This window comes from Oenanthe melanoleuca, chromosome 2 (assembly GCF_029582105.1).
Source record: "Oenanthe melanoleuca isolate GR-GAL-2019-014 chromosome 2, OMel1.0, whole genome shotgun sequence".
In the NCBI taxonomy this organism is placed as follows: Eukaryota; Metazoa; Chordata; class Aves; order Passeriformes; family Muscicapidae; genus Oenanthe; species Oenanthe melanoleuca.
This window is the reverse complement of record NC_079335.1, coordinates 108,753,083-108,770,862: the sequence shown is the minus strand read 5'-3', so window position 1 is coordinate 108,770,862 and position 17,780 is coordinate 108,753,083. Positions and strand designations below refer to the sequence as shown.

The 17,780-nt window shown below is 39.9% G+C and overlaps 1 protein-coding gene across 1 annotated transcript in view; it reads right to left on the bottom strand.

The window, feature by feature from the left end:
• Positions 1–1,324: 1,324 nt before the first annotated feature.
• Positions 1,325–17,780, bottom strand: part of GADL1 (glutamate decarboxylase like 1) — an 80,828-nt gene continuing 64,372 nt past the window's right edge. The window contains exon 15 of the mRNA XM_056485619.1: positions 1,325–4,028. Coding sequence (XP_056341594.1) covers positions 3,855–4,028 — 174 coding nt within the window. The 3' untranslated portion in view covers positions 1,325–3,854. The remainder of the gene's footprint in view (positions 4,029–17,780) is intronic.

Genomic DNA, 17,780 nt, shown 5'->3' with positions numbered 1-17,780 from the left:
CAATTGATTTTCCACACGTCACTCAGCCACTGAAAAACCATGGAAAGTAGCCAGTGGGGAAGAGAGGCTGGGCAGATTTGGCACTGTTGAAAATATGGGGCTCAAATGTCACTTTTAGCTCACTTCTGGCTTGTCACAGAGCTGATGTGTGACCTAACAGAAGAGAGCAAACTCAACATTTAGTAATTCTGAATTATTATCCTCTGCCTTCAATGTTTCATATCAGTTTTCTAAGCCCTGTCACGATACCTGGAGATTTAAAAGTGAGAATTATTTGAGCATGAATCAGTGCTGTGGGCTGTGTGTATGAGGAAGCCTCAGGCCCATAACAGGTTTTTACATGCTCTTGTTTGACATACTGGGAATGCAACTCTACCAGTTCTACTAGGTTTTTCTTAAAGGACATTGCTTGTCCTTTAAGGACAGGTCAAAGATACTTGAAAAGCTTCTTAATGCATCATTGAAGGATCCAAATGAAAATACATTTCAATTCAGTCTCACAAAAATAAAGATAAATCTGAATCTCTAGGCAGGAACCTCGAGCAGGTAAACTGAGATGTTCAGAGTGCCAGCTGGTGTTGAAATGAGAGATCCCAGTGATGAGACTCAGGGTCCAATCCAGCAAGGGTTCCCAGTTAAATCAGTGGGAGTTAGAAACACTGAAAGCATATGTAACCAGACTCTGATGATGAGTGCCCATTTATCACAGAAAATCATAATAGAGGTCCTGAGACAGGGACTGCTAGCTCTAGGCACAATGATTTATGTAGGTGATTTTGTGCATGGACCCATCACAAAATGCCCAAATTTCTCACAAGACCCAGCCACACAACTAAGGGCAAAATCTGCCTCTGTATCCCTTCTGTCTAAATATTTCTTTCCTTTTCTATTGAAAAAATTATTAGAGATAAACACAAGAAATTACAGGTAAGAAATCTTACACTGATTTAACCATGTACCTCACTGTTTCCAGAACTTTGTTTAGCATCCTGAGTGATGGACCTTGTCAGCAACTAAGAGAGGGAGTTCATGGTCCAATCCCAACTAGATAGAATAGCAAAATATAATAAAAATTAAATGTCTTTCTGCACAATTAAGCTTCTGCATTTGAAAGCAGGAGCAAGATAAATCGTGACATGTTTTCACCCAAAATGTTTATTAAAGATGATGTGGGCACAGCACACAGATAAACCACATCTTGAACCAGGTTAAATTAAGTTTCACAGTTTAAATCTGAAGTGCTATTGATCTGGAGTGCTTAGAGGTACCTTCTATATTTGTATATGCAGTTTTAGATTGACAAATGACAAAGACAGCCTGTATCTATAAGGGTATCATTTACTTCATGTTTTATTAAAATCACCAGCTACAAAACAGACATTTTGTACAGACTGCTCCTACATAAGCAACAATGAGAAAATTATAGTAGTCCTGAAATGAAACCATCATACTGAGCACCTGGGACATGGTAAGGTGTCAGAAACAATGGAACATATATGGAGATTGGATAAGGTGCTCACATCACACTGGAAGGTTAACCTATAGCTTCAATCAGTGCACACGTTGATCAGAGACTGATTTTCTGCAACTATGAAAAAAGTTCCAGTTTACTCTCATTTAAAAACACTATAGCCACTACTGCTACAGAAAGGAAGTGTGTTACTTCCACCTGACATGTGTCACCGTGTCTGGAAGCAGAGAAATGCACTAAGAACATGAAGAGAAACAAGACAGTAACACTTTTTTAATAGTGGTGGTGTCACAAAAAACCAGGGACCAAATCCTTTGCTGATGAAAGGGGTCATAATTTCTCCTTGAAACAAAAAATCAAGTACTCACCAAGAATCTGGACCATAAACAAAACATCCTGACACTGTATTCTGTCTTTTCCTTCAAGGTCAAAAAAAGAGGAGGAGAAGGGGTAATGGTCCTGTCTAACTCAAGATGAAAGAAAAAAGTCACCTCCTCATGCAGCATTCCTTGTGCACTCTGCACTCCACCCTGAGTGACTGGGAGACAAAAAAAATTCTTATGGGCCCTGAATTTAGGTTTTCCAAGACCAGGATAACTGGTATAGCCAGAAGCACACTCCATCAATAAATGATGGAGTGATTGTGGGTATTAAAGAGCAAAATCCAGGGGCCATGTTGTGATATTCATTTTATTATCAACATGGGTTTTGCTTAAAGTCCAGTGGGTCACTATAATAGCACAAGTATAACCTCTCAAGGGCTGCAGGGGACCCTTGCTCTTGCCTACTGCTCTGACAGTGTGACCTCCTTGGTCATCATGACCTTGTTAAGCTTTGCACACCATCCTGGAGACTGGAAATAGGAATTTCATGCAATGTTGGATCCTAGTACAATATAGGAAATAAAAACAAGGAAACATTCTGTTTAAAAACAGCTTTCAGGAAGACAGAAAACATTATAGCAGAAAGGTTCATACTGGTCAGTGATACCTCAAATACAGAATAAGGACAAACAGCAAAACATTAACATTGTGTAGATGTTGATTACAAGGTGAAAGACATGGCTATTTCCATTGGTTTGCTGCAACAACTTTATCACAAGAAATACATTTCTATCTTTATAAAATTGATTATTTTTATGGAATAAAAAACAGATGAAAAGTAAAGTCTAATTCTTACCACAAAGACAATGTGCAGAACTTAATTTTGTAACTTAAGATTTACCAAAAATGTTCAAACTGTTCATATCCTAAAATCACAGGAAGCCCTTCTCTGATCACCACTACGGTAATTTCAGAGTAAAATTACAAATTATACACTGATAACATAAAATCAAGTCATCTCAAATCTGTAGGAAAATATAAACAAACAATGACAAATAAGCCATTTTCCTATATTATTAATATAAAGTCACCATGCAAAAAAATATGTATCTTCTAGGTAAATATATATTTTTTCTCTGTTAAAATTTGAAAGTGCCTCTAAAAGCTTCTAAGCAAATCTTTATACTTTAAAAATAGATGAAGGTGAACAGCAGCTCAGAAACCATAGGTAACTCTTGTTAATAAAGTAAGAAATTCTAAATGTTATTCCAATATTTTCAGCTCTTCTAAAGTGGTGATATTTTGGGCAATACTGGCAAACACTGACTGGACCAAATGACTATGTTTCATAGAATGTTGTGTTTTCACAAAATCCTGTGGGTTGGAAGGGACCTTGGATGGTCATCTGGTCCAGCCTGCTCCCAGAAGGGTCAACATTAGTTACTCAGGGCTTTGTGCAGGAGATTCCTGCAAACCTCCAGGTGTGATGACTGCACTGAGCCTCATTGTACTGTCTGCCTGTGCTCACAGCAGAAAACCTGGGCAATCCACCTAGTTAGGAGGCCTTGAGGAACTCATTTCACACAAGTTCACGATTTCCAGTCTTATCATGTTAATTACCAAACTAAAATATTGACAGAGTAGAGAAGAGAATTAACTAGCATCTTAAGGCTTACTGACAAATCCACTCATAATAGCAGCTCCAGAGGAATTCTGCCCGCATGCATAAGTGACCAGCTGGAGTCACACTGTGCACAGGCACCCAGTAAATAGCTGCCTTTCCTGGGACATAGACACCATTTTCAGAAGCATTGCCTTCTTGAGAATGGCAGCAATGGTGCTGGAAGCACCAGTCTGCCCCCCAGCCCCCATCAGCAAATACTTTCCTGTGAAGGGGTGCTCTACCTGCAAAGTTCTCAACACCAATCTGTAAAATGACAGTCTCCAAACTCTATGCCAAGCTTTTTACTACCTTTTCACAAAACAGCACCAGAATGCTGCTGCCACTCTCTCTCCATAAATGCCACACGTGAGCAGCACCTGATGCTGTGGGTCTCCAGCTACAAGTCCTCAGCAAGGAGCTGGATTTCATCCAGCAGGAAGTCCATGTCCTCTCGGCTCACTTGCGGGCTGATGACCACCTGGCGGAAGAAGTTGACTTTGCCCCGGTGAGGCTGGTACCCAAGCATCATGCTGCCCTTCTTCATCATCCTCTCCTTAATTATAGGAGCAACCTGAAAGTAGAGACAAAAAAAAAAAAAAAAAAGGTCGGATGTCACACACAGAAATACAGCATGTTTGGGCAGGAAGTGTATTTTGTGACTTAAAAAGTTTTTCTGAGCTGAGATTTGCACTCCACTGCCTGCCCCAAGGAAAGGCAAGCTCAGACCTGCAGGTTTAAAGCACTGAGAGCCTTGTGTTCTGTAGTTCCTGAAAGAATTGGAGCAAGATCCCAACCCTGGTGCTTTAGGCATTCATCAGTGACATGGGAAAGGCTGGGTTAAGATCTCCAGTCTTCCAGCTTTAAATCAAAGGTTTCAACTCGGGAAGAACATCAGCCACAGCTGGTTAAAGGCAGGGTTTGTCTCCTTGTGCTAACTAGGCTAAGCATGACTTCTTGTCCTGGATGACCCTTCTCCACCACATCTGCAAAGCAGCTGTCCCTAGAGGATGTTCTGCACGGAACCCTGTGAAACTCAAGTTGCCAAAAATGTCAGTGTGATGCAATATTAAAGGACAAGCCTCATCCTGGTGCTTGAGATTTCATCTCGTAGATTTAAGACACAAGTAGCTTTTGGCTACACCAGTCTTGTGTTGCAGGGGATGAAATCCCAAAGCTGTCTTACTGAAGAGAAAACCCATGAGTGAGATTGGCAGAGTCAGATCCTTATAGCAGAGCATTTGATCTCATCCCAGCAGGGCTGCCAACTTCAGCCAATTAATCTTGTGCATTGCTTAAAGCATGTGAGCAGCTCTGCATTGTCATGCTTGAAATAGGTCATAAGCTTAAATGCATTGCTGGACTTCCTTGGAAGGCAGAACTAAATATTTTGAGAGGAGTATTTTTTAAAAGGACTTGCATTTTAATGTATTTGCAACAACACCAAGGTATTTCAGAAGAGTGTGTTCCTCTCCTTCTCTTTGTGATGGTTTGACTTTGAACTAAGAAAATAGGTGTGTGACCTAACCTTGGTTTCTGCATTAATTTATTTCAGCTCTAAAACTTCGTGCCTGATTTGCAAAAGAAAAACAATGATGCCAAACTTACCTAATAGCTTTACATGACATATTTCAGAAATCTTTTTTGCTTAGATAGAAACAGATGAGGCTCTCAACACTAACAGCCTAGCTTTACTGTGCTTCTTTAGTGGCCAGGTCCCCTGAGAATGGGTCACAGCAGCAGAGGAGCAGCTGCCATTTCCTCAGAACAATGTCCCAACAGCACAGACGTGAACTGTTTAGTTATTTCTAAATATATTCATCTAGTTTGCTTGTTGGAGTAGTGTGCAAATTAATAACAAATTTAATTTAATTTATTTCTTGAAATAATAAAATAAAATCCTCTCCACTTCAAACCAAAATTACAAAGTGCACCCACAGTCAGGACACACCAGCTGTATCCTGACATTACCCTGACACTCTGACGTTGTGCCCCAGATGTGCTGTGCTGGGCACCATGTACATACAGAAAAGAAAAAATTCCTCTGCCTCTGTCCTTGACAGAGCCCCCAGGTGACTTCTGATCATGGAATAAAGACATTACAAGTGCAAGGGGAGAAGCAAATTCTTCTTAATACACTTTCTCAGGCTCTTCTTTAAGATTCAAATCCCTATGGCAGCTTTTAGCCTTTATTGATGTTCCATCACAGTTATTTCATCTTTTGTATCACACTATTGATTCTCTTCATCCCAACACCTGGTGCTCCATAATCCATCATCCCAAAATGTGCAGTAGCACAAACAGAGGCCATGAAAGCAAAAACATTTACAGCTTCAGTAATTTGAGGACTGTAAATATACTGCATTTCAGTAGGTCTTCTCTCTTGGAAAGGTAGAAAAACCTCACTTTCATGATCTCATTTATTATGTCATTCATTATCTCATTCATCCTCCATGCTAACGAAGCTGTCCTTTTAATTTGAAGTGTGTTCATCCCATTTTGAAGGCCAAACAAACTCTTCCTACATAAATAAAACAAAGCAAAAACCTGATTTATAAGCTTTTAACAGGATTCATTTTGGAAAGACTTTCCATCACACATTTTGCATATTCTTTTTGCTAAAGTGGTGCAGTCAGTGTAATACAGAAAACAGGAAGGAGCAGAATCTATGTTCAAATGCTTAAGTACATGTCTGACAAAAGAATCATTAAGTGATACCTGCATGCTGAAGTTTGGACATGAGTGGCACAGGGTATGACTGCTAATAGAAGGGAAAGGCAGCTACCACTTTGCAGCAGAAAAATTAGACCTAGAAGAAATTAATTGCCTAGTGAGGAGTTCAATGAGTTTAATTCTCACTGAAGTCAATGAGAAATGAGGATGCTCACATATCAGAAAGAGCTGCACAGCCCCATTCAGGATAGGCTCCTTGGAAAGCAATTTAGTGAGAGTGAGATTGCTTCACCAGTCCAATTATTTTCCTACGGAACTTAGTTCAAATTGTAAATCTAATTCTTTATGTGACACATCCTTGGAGCAGTCTCAGAATTTTAAGTGTAATATATCCTAAACCTGAAGGTCTCTTCTCTCCTTTTCTCCCTTTACCTCTTCCTTCCCACTGCTAGCCTCCCCTGCCAATCCACCCTGGAGACTTGTTTCAAACACTACAGCACCATAAAATCTATCAGGCAGGTTCTTCTTCCACCCAGGAATGTGGGGAGGAGGTGCCCTTTGTGCAAGGCCATTCTACACCAGGATTTCCCACCTTGCACTGTGCAGCCAGAGCCCAGGGAGCTTTTCCTAAGGATTGATGGGTGCATCACAGTCTGCCTGTGCAGAGCTACACAGTGGCTGTAACTTCCCTTACTACTGATAGAAGAGCTTTTTAAAATAGACCAAAGATTGCAGAGCAGTTTAGCTCCTTCTCTACTTGCTTGAGTGACAGGTTAATCTCTTTTCTCACTCTCAGCCAGAACTCAGCCCCACTACTAACAATGAAAAGTTTTAGCCCTAAACTTTAAGCTGTTTCTATCAAGAGTCCAGACCACAGCTGATCCTCATACATACTTACATGGAAGATGCCAATGCTTCTTCCCAGCACATATACACAGAGAGCAGCAGGATAAGTAGCTGGGATCAGCTTAGACGCTACAGCTGAAGTATTTAGTGCACCAGGGGGATCAGAAGAGCAACATATCTCCTTCTCCATATCTCAAATATCCATGAGAAAAGTGATTCTGCACAGTCACACCACAGGGCAACATTTACCTTTAATCCACTGCTTCCTACTAACTGACTTATCAATGACATTAAATCCAAATTTCTCCAACACTTTAAGAATCTCCATCAGGCTCAGGTTATAAGAGCAAAACACACTTCAGCAACCACCATTACAGGCTGACTCCACAGAAGGATTGAGCACATTCTCAGCAGAAGAATCCCATAGTGTCTCCAAGGGTTAGTTCCCAAATTTGGACAATAAAAATCTGTTCAGAGGACTTGATGAAATCCCTATTTGAGAAAATTTCTTCTTCCAAATAGCAAAGCCTCCAAAACCATTCTCACTTTAGTCAAGCTCTGCAAACTTTGTTCTTAGGCCAAGAACAGCCTTCTAGCACATGGGTTTGTTGTGCAAAGGGAAACCTTCAGAGCAGCTCTGTTAAATAGGTAATAGTCTCACTCCATTACTCATGGCACATGCTTTGGAATTCATGCACTGTTAGCTGCCTTTTGGCAAACATTATGGACATTTGTGAGAAGAACTGGTTTGTAAATTTTATTCTAATAAAAAAAAAAAAAAAAAAGAAAAATTGCAGTAAGATAAGGTACATGTTTTGTTTAAAGCACATAATCTCATTGACTTCTAAAATACATACCCCACTATCACCAGTTTGTAGTTCAAGCTGTACAATTAGTCCAAAATAGCAGATACCTTCTGATGCCAAAGCACAAAACACAGTAATCTGGCTCCTCTGTTCATACAAAGTAAATGCACTGAGCCCCCAGCCCCAACTGCACTGGTGCTAAAGAAAAAGCAGAATTTCCCCAAAAATATGCTATCTTGTTCCTTTTTACTAAAACAAAGAAATCAGCACCTATTGGTTTTAATTAACCCCTTACTCTTCTGTGCTAATATTGTCCTTGACAATTGCAATTACCAGCTAAGTGAAAGTGCAAGAAAGCTCAGGTTGGACAACTGCAGACTGGCTTGCTGATAATGGAAGACTTTGCCAACCTTGATTATAAATTTCTTTCTCTAGTACCCTCCTTTCATCTGTAAGTGATCTCATTTTAGACCTAAATGAGTATTTTCAAACTGTGCCACCACAAATGATATTCCCTACCCCAACACTGTACCTCTGTTACCTGGATGCCACCAGTACTGCCCTCATTCTCTCAGACTCCAGCTGGATTCCTCTAGTCATGCCTGATGCTACATACCACAACAGTTTTTTCAAACTGTAGGCTAGAGGCTATAAGCTTTAAAAGCAACATTCTATTTTTTTTTTTTTTTGTTTAAACACTAAGGCAAAAGGAGTGAGTTGCAAAATTGCTAACAATGCTGGGCAAAAATATTCTGCAAAGAAATGAGCTTATGAAAATATATTGCTTCAGGGGCAAAAAAATTGTGAATCTGAAAAATAGCCTAAGATATCATCAGCCAGAAAAATTTAAAAAAAAAAAACCAGAAAAAAATAAACTTTTTCTAAACTTTGGAAACAAACATATTTTGAGTATTTGTCTCAAAATACTGTTTTCAATTAAAACTTAAATTCAGTTGGAAATCAACCCATTTTTATTAAAGCCCATAGAAACTATGCAAATTGCTTCATTTTAGCTTGCCTGAAAACAACTTTCTGGTCAACTAAAACCAAGAATTTCTTCCAGTTTCTCAATTCAATGGCCAAGCAAAGAAAGAATTCATTATTTGTACAAGCATAAGTATGTGGGATCAGAAGTGCTGACACTGCTTAAATAAAACATCTGTAGAATTCTTGTCCTTCAGAAAAGACAGAAAGTATGAGAAAGCTCATGGGACTGCCCATTCTGTTGGCAAAACCTGTCTGGATATCCCATGTGAACAGCTTTGAATAGCATGGATGAGTCCAAATGTACTACCCAGCAAGTACTGCAAAGACAGAATGCTTTCAAAAACTCATGTTAATATTGGCCACTGCTACCAGAGACATTTTTCCAAATCTTTTAAACAGTTCCCAGGTGGCTGAGCATCTCTGCAACATAAAGCTGAAGAGTATTTCCAGTTGCTGGCAGCAATAACTCCCAGTCACGGGACTCCATTCTGCTTCTCCTGATATTAATTTCCAAATTGCCATGGATTTCAATGGAAGCAGAATGCAATTATCTAAATTTCCTGCTTAAGCCTCTGCTTCAGGTGGCAGTTTGCAAACAGCCTTCAGCTTCTACTACAGAAAGCCACATTTGCAGTAAATCAATAACCTTTCCAGGGATCCATAAAAGCAGGCTAGACAGCATTGGAAGAACAGGAGCATATTAGCAGCTCAAACTATTTCTCTTCCTCTAATACAGCCTTGATTAAATTTTCCAAGGTACAGAACACCACATGAGAAACTGGCTGAAGATTCCTAGCTGAAAGACAAAAAAAGCTGCCCTTCTGACAAAATGAAAAGATCACATTCTCACGATTTCACAGATATGGGAAACACATTTTGTGTCCTTGTCTAAATTGTTCCTTGCAATGAAAGACAAGTTTATACAGAACAGTCCCTCCCATCTGACCACAAAAATCTATTTTGCCTCCCCTAGTAGGGGCAAATTTTCATTTGGAAGTTCATGATTTTTTACTTAAAAGGCAACTATTGGCTGTTCAAAGTCTGACAAGTTATTCTTCCTGCTAGAAGTTACCAGCTTGAATTCATGCATATTCATAACAAAACAACTATTTTGTACAACAATACAAAAAAAAAAAAAAAAAAAAAAAAAAAAAGAGTCAATAAAACCCCAATTTATGAAGTATTCGGACACAATCTTAATTTTTTACATAATAATCTATTAATTTCAGGGTTTTTTCACAATACAGTTTCTTACACTGCTTAAATGATAGAACAGTGGTTTGAAGTACTGGGTACAGACTCCACAAATAGGACTGGACCCAAACCCTGCCAGAGGCTGTTTGGACCAATTACTACATCTCTTTTGGGTAACATGCTTCTTTTTTCCTATATAACCCTTCAGAATAGTGAAGTCTTTATGTGTTCATACATTGGTGAGGGTCAGTCTCTCCTTTCAAGTCACAAGATAAGAGGAAATGGACTCAAGTTTTACCAGAGGAGGCTTAGATGGGATATATTGGAAAATTTCTTCACTGAGAGGTTTGTCAGCCACTGGAGGTGTCTGCCCAGGGAGGTGGTTGAGTCACTCTCCCTGAGTATATTTAAAAGCCATGTAAATGGTTTAGTGATGGACTTGGCAGTGCTGGGTTAATGGCTGGACTAAATGACCTAAAATGTCTTTTCCAAGCTAAATTATTCCATGATTCTGTGATTCTATCTATTGCAGTTGGCCAACCCACTACACCCTGATACAAGTGGGCAGAGCATCCACAAAATATGATTTTATAATTTCTGTGTTAAGCAGGTCTCACAAACACCTGCCACAACATGCCTGCTACATTTCCCAGTGTGCTGAAGAAGATAAGCTTGATATTATACCAGTCAGTATCAAGTAAGAACAGTAGCCTGACATTTTAATATCCATCTCTGGATGCAATACAAATGAACAAAACACTTTCCTTGGTTGACTGTAATCACAAAACTAGCTAAATACTATAAATATTAAGTAATAGTGCTTTCATCATATTTTAACACCAAGAAAGTATATTCCCCACTGTTAAATATCTTTTCTTGCCTTTTGCTGCAACATCAGTTGCTGGCTTTAAAACAAGCTTTTCCCCTCTTGGTGATAATTAAAAACAAACTCAGACCATTTGTCAGCTGTCACAGCAACCAGGACAATCAAAATACCAAATATTTGCACACCCAATCACAGCTTTGTTCCTGTAGCCAAGGCTCTTTGTAAAACCCAAACATGTTTTTCTTTTGTCTAGAATTTGTTCTGGGCCCACATCCCTAAACCACTAATAAATTATTGCCTTGCACTATTGCGCCAGTGCTCCCTTGTGCCATACCACGTAACAAAAGCAGAAATAAGTGCATTTGTCAAAAAGCAGTAACCACTTCCACGTTCTTTGGGCAACTAACATATCAAAGAAGAACAGATGTTGCTGTATTTTTGTCCCAGTACCAACATTCCCACTCAGGGCTGCACAATATGTCCACGTATTGCACATTATCTTCTCATACACTGCTTTTTGCCAGAGGACATGTTATGAATCCCACAAATCCCTGAAAATTACCTGAATAATAGGAGATAGTGATCTAGCTTCAGATTTTGATTGTCTTCAATGGCTTCTGCAGGCTGGTCATTTATGCAAGAGAAAATAGCCTTCAGACAAAGGCTTTCACACTAATGGTATTGGCCTCTGAAAAGGAGGAGCCAGGACAAACAGCTCCCACAACAGAATCAGCACTTGTTTTTACTTACAGCTAAAAAGTACATTGGTGAATAACATGGTTTTCCTGCAGTAGACAGTCCCATGTCTGCTGCTGTCTGAGCACATGTGGTTTTTCAAGACAATTCACATGGAATTATTATTTTTCTGTCATTTCTGTGTTGCTTTAAGAAGATCTTATTAACAAGCCATCTATAAAGTGCAGGATTTAAGAGAACTCCAGAGTCTAGCACACAACACCATGACTCCAGTGTCCTGATCTGTTCAAAAGAGTTGAGCATTACTGGTTTTATAAAAGTAATCATTTTAAAAGCTTTCACAGCATACACAAGGCTCTTCTGTGCACCACTCTACTAAGTTCCCATTTTAGTGACTAGGGTTTCCAGTCTGTCAACCCTGCCAAAGCTCCCCTTCCCCACCCAGGATGAAAGGGCAGCATGCCATCTTGAAAGCAAGAGTAACAAAAAAAAAAACCTATCCTTTTTGGTTTGCATGCACAGGGCTGAGATTCCAGTCTACTCCATTGAGGGAAAAAAGAAACCACAGTGCAATGTGAATGTCTGGGTCTGGGAAGAACACTTTACAACAGGAGATGGTTGCATTATGAACACAAGTTCAAAAACTCAATATGCTTCTAGTGTAGAAAAAGGAACATCACTTCAGAAACTTGGAATTATTCCCCACTGTTAAGATCTTATTTACTATTTGCACAAGTCAGCTTCTGGTATAAGTTATTAACACCTTCTGTATTTGCAGTACAGTAAGAACTACAGAGCAGCAATGCACATTCTTCAACCAGATATGAGGAAAAATGTGTATTTCAACAAAACTAGGTAACCTTCATGCCTTGTTTTTTTCTCCTTTTCTCTCCTTTCTCCTCATCATACTGACTTTCTCAGAGGCTGCATATAATTCCTTGAGGAGCATGAGGGGATGGTGTCTACCATGACCCAAAATGCTAACACAAAAGCAAGGCAGTTGTCCAATTTGATCACCCAGCTTAACAAAGTAAATGATCCCATTTGCCCCTCCACACAGTGAAATACAAGACCAGTAATTGTCAGTTATCAAAATTGTTTTTTCTACCTGAGACTTCTTTTTGTAAAGCCTGATATGTCTATGAAATAAAAGTCACTGAGCCCTATGAAAGTCAACACAACATTTTTCCCATGTACATCTTGCCCCCAGACAACGTTCACTCCAGCTCAACCTTGCTCCTCTCCTCATTCCCAGTGAGCTGTTTTATCTTTTTTTTTATCCCAACTGAAACCAAATGTATGCTACAAACCTCTGTGATTAATGCATGGACAACCAGGAAACTGAAAGAACAAAGCAGGATCTCTAGGGTGTCAAAATGTGCAATTCTATTGCAGTCTGAAAGGGTGAAAAATGAAAGGAAAATAATGATTTGCACCTATGAGTATTTGCAAACTAAAGAATCAAAGTATGGGTAATGATGATTAATAACAGTCTTAGATAAGTAGAACTAGACTGCAGTCAATCCCTAGATAATTTAAGGTCAGTTAAAGGGGGAACAGCAGACTGGGCACAAAATTTAGAATCCATTTTCCAAAGATTTGTAGCCTCAAAGGAATACATGAAAAAAAAAAATCTGCTAACCTTGGGCCAAAACCCTTAGAGACATAGATATGGCTCAGTATTCAGAGGCACAGATGAAATTTTCTAATCCTGTATACCAAATTGCTCTGAGGACCTTATTCTTTCACCAGTCTGACCAGATATTCCCTGAGTACCATGGTAAATGCCACAATTTCCCTTAGTGCTACAACTACCTATAAATCACACACAATCAGAAAGAAAAGTAGGGTAAAGTACTTGCATGTTTTTATTAGGGCTCTGCACCAACATAGATATTCTTACAGAGAGGAGAGAAAGCAAGAACAATGTTTTGAGCATTGAAAGCATTTATGAACTGCTGTACAAAACTCATCCATTGAAGTCTGATAGATTTCACCTTCCTTTATTGAAAAAGTTCTGCACTTCTCAATAATTAAAAATAATTTTCCTACAAAAATTTATTTTCTGATTTTTCAGTGTGTCTGGAAAAGATTCTCTACATTAATCAACAGAAATCTGCCATTGAAGTCAGGGAGTTTTATAGCTAAATTCACCTGTGATGGAGTTAGACTAACCCACATTTCCTTATAAATATCATCTCTTAAATGATCTATTAAATTTGAAAGAAAGGTCTAAATATCTGCTAATTGGATATCAGTCTCAAGGATTTTCTACTGCTTTTAGAGGAATGCTTCTCAGCTATAATTTTTATAGACTTGTAGATATCTCTAACCACACTGACCTCTTCGAAGAGTAACAAGAAATCCCTCCCTTGCAGGCATGAAAAAGAAATATATTCCATCTCATTCCTCTTGAAACTCTTAGAGCTAGAAAGGAATCTGTGCTTAAATATTTGAAACAAAAAATGAAATCTGAAGTCCTAGAAAGAACTTTGTGTCTCACTACACATGAAGGAGTAGGGTTTCTTCCCACTCATCCCCAAAAATATTTTTGACACCACTCACATCATCACACAAGTATAAAGACTGCTTAATTGTGCAGATGATACAACCTTTTCTGTAGCATTAATAGTAATTGATTTTTTTCTGAACATTTCTGAAATTTTTCATCAAGCAACAGCAAGGAAGTTTTATGTGAAGAAAGGATAGTTTAGAGCCCAGACCATTTTTCTTCTATCTGCAAATTCAGTGTTTACCTTCAGTTCCTGAAAGAAGTGTTTGATGCAGCAGGAGAGAAGTGCAGCTCCCCTCTCCTCCTAGTGAAGTTGGTGACAGGAAACAGAAGAGTGCTAATGTAATAAGTAGATACTAATTTAAGTGGACAGAAGCTTAAGATTTATTGACCTGAGAGCAAGAGGTCAATATTTATCCAGAGAACAATAAATCTTTATACTTCCTTCTAACAGATGTTAATCCAATGTATTATTAAATCCATCCCATTAAAGCCAATTAGACTGTGTGTCCTCATGAGCCTTGTTGCCAATAGTCATTAGTATTGCATGGGTCATCATTAGTGTGTTTTGATAATTAAATCATATAATATTCAATAAAATTAAATATATGGGGATAGAAATATTTATTTTTCTCTATCATGACTATATTGTTGCACATTTCATTAGGTTGTTCTTCATGCTGCTATAGACCCTTCTTATATTCTTCTGCCAGGACCAGCACAGCTAGTGAATCAAAAGCTCTGCTTGAACTACACCATTTTTAAAAATTTTTCATTTGTCTTAAAAACCTGATGCTCCTAAAGCCACATCCATCTACTTGTCATGCTCTAGGCAGGTAAGGAGAGGCACAAATCACTAAGTATCTACTGTTAGGGAAAAGGAAAAGAGGCCACATTCTTAAGCATAAGTGAAAAATTCCTTTTATTTTGGAGTTTTACAGTGCTGTCCATCCTCACATTTCAATGCACTTCTTAGATAAGAAGAAATACTGTTATCTCCACCTCAATCTCTGAAAGGAACTGAGTCACATAGAAAAAAGGTAATGACTGAGATCTTAACCACAACCTCTGCCAAAGCTAGACATCCCTCAGGTACATTAGTGAGCAGGACAGGGTATTTTTAGTGCAAATTGGCCTTGCAAATACTCTTGCAGAGTACACACAAACTCATCCCATTGGGCCAAAGAGGTTTCCTTCCTGAGGGACCCTCAGCTGAAGAGCAGCAGCAGGTTCCAGCTCCTCCAGGGGTAGCAGCCCACAGTGCACACCCAGGGCTGCTCTGAGCTGCACTCTTGGTGAAGGCTTAGTGAGGGATCACAGAAAATCAAATCCTGGTCACTCCATCTTCTTTATACCACACACATCACTCACACAGACTACCATTTCCCAAGTTCCAGCTCTGTATATTGGCTTAGATTGATCTTTGGCAGCATTTTTCCTTCAGGACCCACACTGTTTACAGGCTGCAGTTGATTATTTTTGTAAGAGCCTCACACATAAATAGAGCAACAGCTTCCTTGAGAGGAAGTGTTAGGCACATTGAACTGTACAACATGTTACCAGAGTCACAGCCTCCAGCACTGAGGATAAAACGTGGAAGTAGGATTCTATTCCCATCATTTTGGCAGTCTAAAGGTTAGACATCCAGCCTATGTTAGCCATCTAGGCTTTGCCTATAGTTAATGGAGAGAAAGAGGCACTGCTAGAGAGTGATTCATCTCATCCTAGAATAAGACAGGCCTTAAGATAGATGGGCTCAGTTTGGGAAAGCTTCTCTCCTCCTGCATGGGCTTCAGAGGAAGACCTCTGCCTAAGTTTTAGTTGGCTAAAGCAAGGTAAGATTAAATCCAGGCAGACAACTTATCTTGAATGAAGCTATCTAAAACCTCTGCTGTTTCTAACTGGTGGATTGCCCCAAAAGCTGCACTGGATGAAATACAGAGGGAAGATATCCAGAGTACAAGAAGACTCAAGGGTAACCAAGTATGGAGAATGCATTCTGCAATGCTTAGGTGAAGAACCAAAGGTGTGGACAGAGAGAGATCAGGAGCATGGGGGAAGTGAGGAAAACCCCATGCAGCATTACAGGCTTGGGGCAGAGAGGCTGGAAAATGGGCCAGTGGGGGTGCTGGTTGCCAGCAGCTGAACACGAGCCAGGGTGTGCCCAAGTGGCCAAGAAGGCCAAAGGCATCCTGGCCTGTATCAGCAATGGTGTGGCCAGCAGGAGCAGGGATGTGACTGTCCCCCTGTGCTCAGCACTGGTGAAGGCACACATCCAGCCCTGTGTTCAGTTTTGGGCCCCTCACTACAAGGAAGACATTGAGAGGCTGGGGAAAGCCCAGAGAAGGGCAACAGAGCTGGGGAAAGGTCTGGAAAGTAAGTCCTATGAGGAGCTGCTGGGTAGCTGGGGTGGTTCAGTGTGGAGAAAAGGAGGCTCAGAGAGCACCTTCTCACCCTCTGTGCGTACCTGAAGGACAGCACAGCCAGATGAGGGACAGCCTCTCCTCCCAGGAACCACACAAGAGGAAATGGCCTCAAGATGAACAAGGGGAGGTGCAGGCTGGACTTCAGGGGGAATTACATCACAGAAAGGGTATTAAACATTGGAATGGATGGCCCAGGGAGGTGGTGGGGTCACCATCACTGGAGGTGTTCAAGAACCAGCTGAATGTGATGCTTAGTTCCACGGTCTAGTTTACAAGGTGATAGTGAGTGCAATATTTGACTGGATCTTAGAGGTCTTTTCCCAACCTAAATGGTTTTGTGCATTAAAATACAGGGAAAATAAGATTAACAGGGCAGATACAGACAGATGGTCAGCACCCTTACCTATCTCAATCCTGCACTTCATCACTGTGGACTATCCTTTATTCTTATTAAATCCAATTTGTTTCTTCTGTGTGGGTGTGTGAACATTAATAAACTCCAAGATGGAGAGGCCAGATGGCAGGACAGGAGGTCTGAATATCTTCAACCAAGGTGCCAGCAACTTGATAGACTCGATTTCCAAACCCAGCTACTAGAGAGATGGGAATGTGAATATATTTCAAGACTTCAGTCCTTACAAGCTGAAGAAAATATGATGGTTTGTAGTGCCCATTTCTGTATGACATGATTTTAGATGTGTTCATGGGGTGTCAGTAAAGACACTGCTCTTTGTGCTGATCTCTGCAGCCAGCTGTGTGTATATAATATATTTTGTGTCTGTGTGCATGCACACACATGTGCACCTCCTGGAATCTGTGTACTCACTGGACTTGAGGACAGGGAACCACAGTGGACTCACTCCTATTGGGCTGGAAAAGGAGGAATGTTGCTGGGTTCAAGGCCAGCCACCTTCTGACACTGTACTGAAGTTTTTTCTGTGGTTGATAACCCAACCCAAACCATTCTATGATTCCCTGGTTTTCACTGAAATGGTAGGGATCTGTACTTTGAATAATTTTCTATGTGTAAGAAATCATTTGCATTTTATCCCAGGAGCATCCCATTAGCCCCACAAATGCACACTGATATTTAGAAAACTCTGGGGTGGAACTTCATCTGGCATGAATTTGAAATGGAACTTCAGACTAGGATTAAATCCACATATGTTTTCACCTCATTATTTCATCGTACTTTAAGTTCTCTAAGATCAAAAACTGAAACTGCACAGAATGAGGCAATGTGAGGCTTGCATTTCTGATGCTGTTTGAGCAAGAGCCATCTTTAAGCAGGAACAGTTGTGAGAATACGTGCTAACACCATCCTAAGGGTGTGCCTCAGCTCTCTTGACGCTATTTCCCT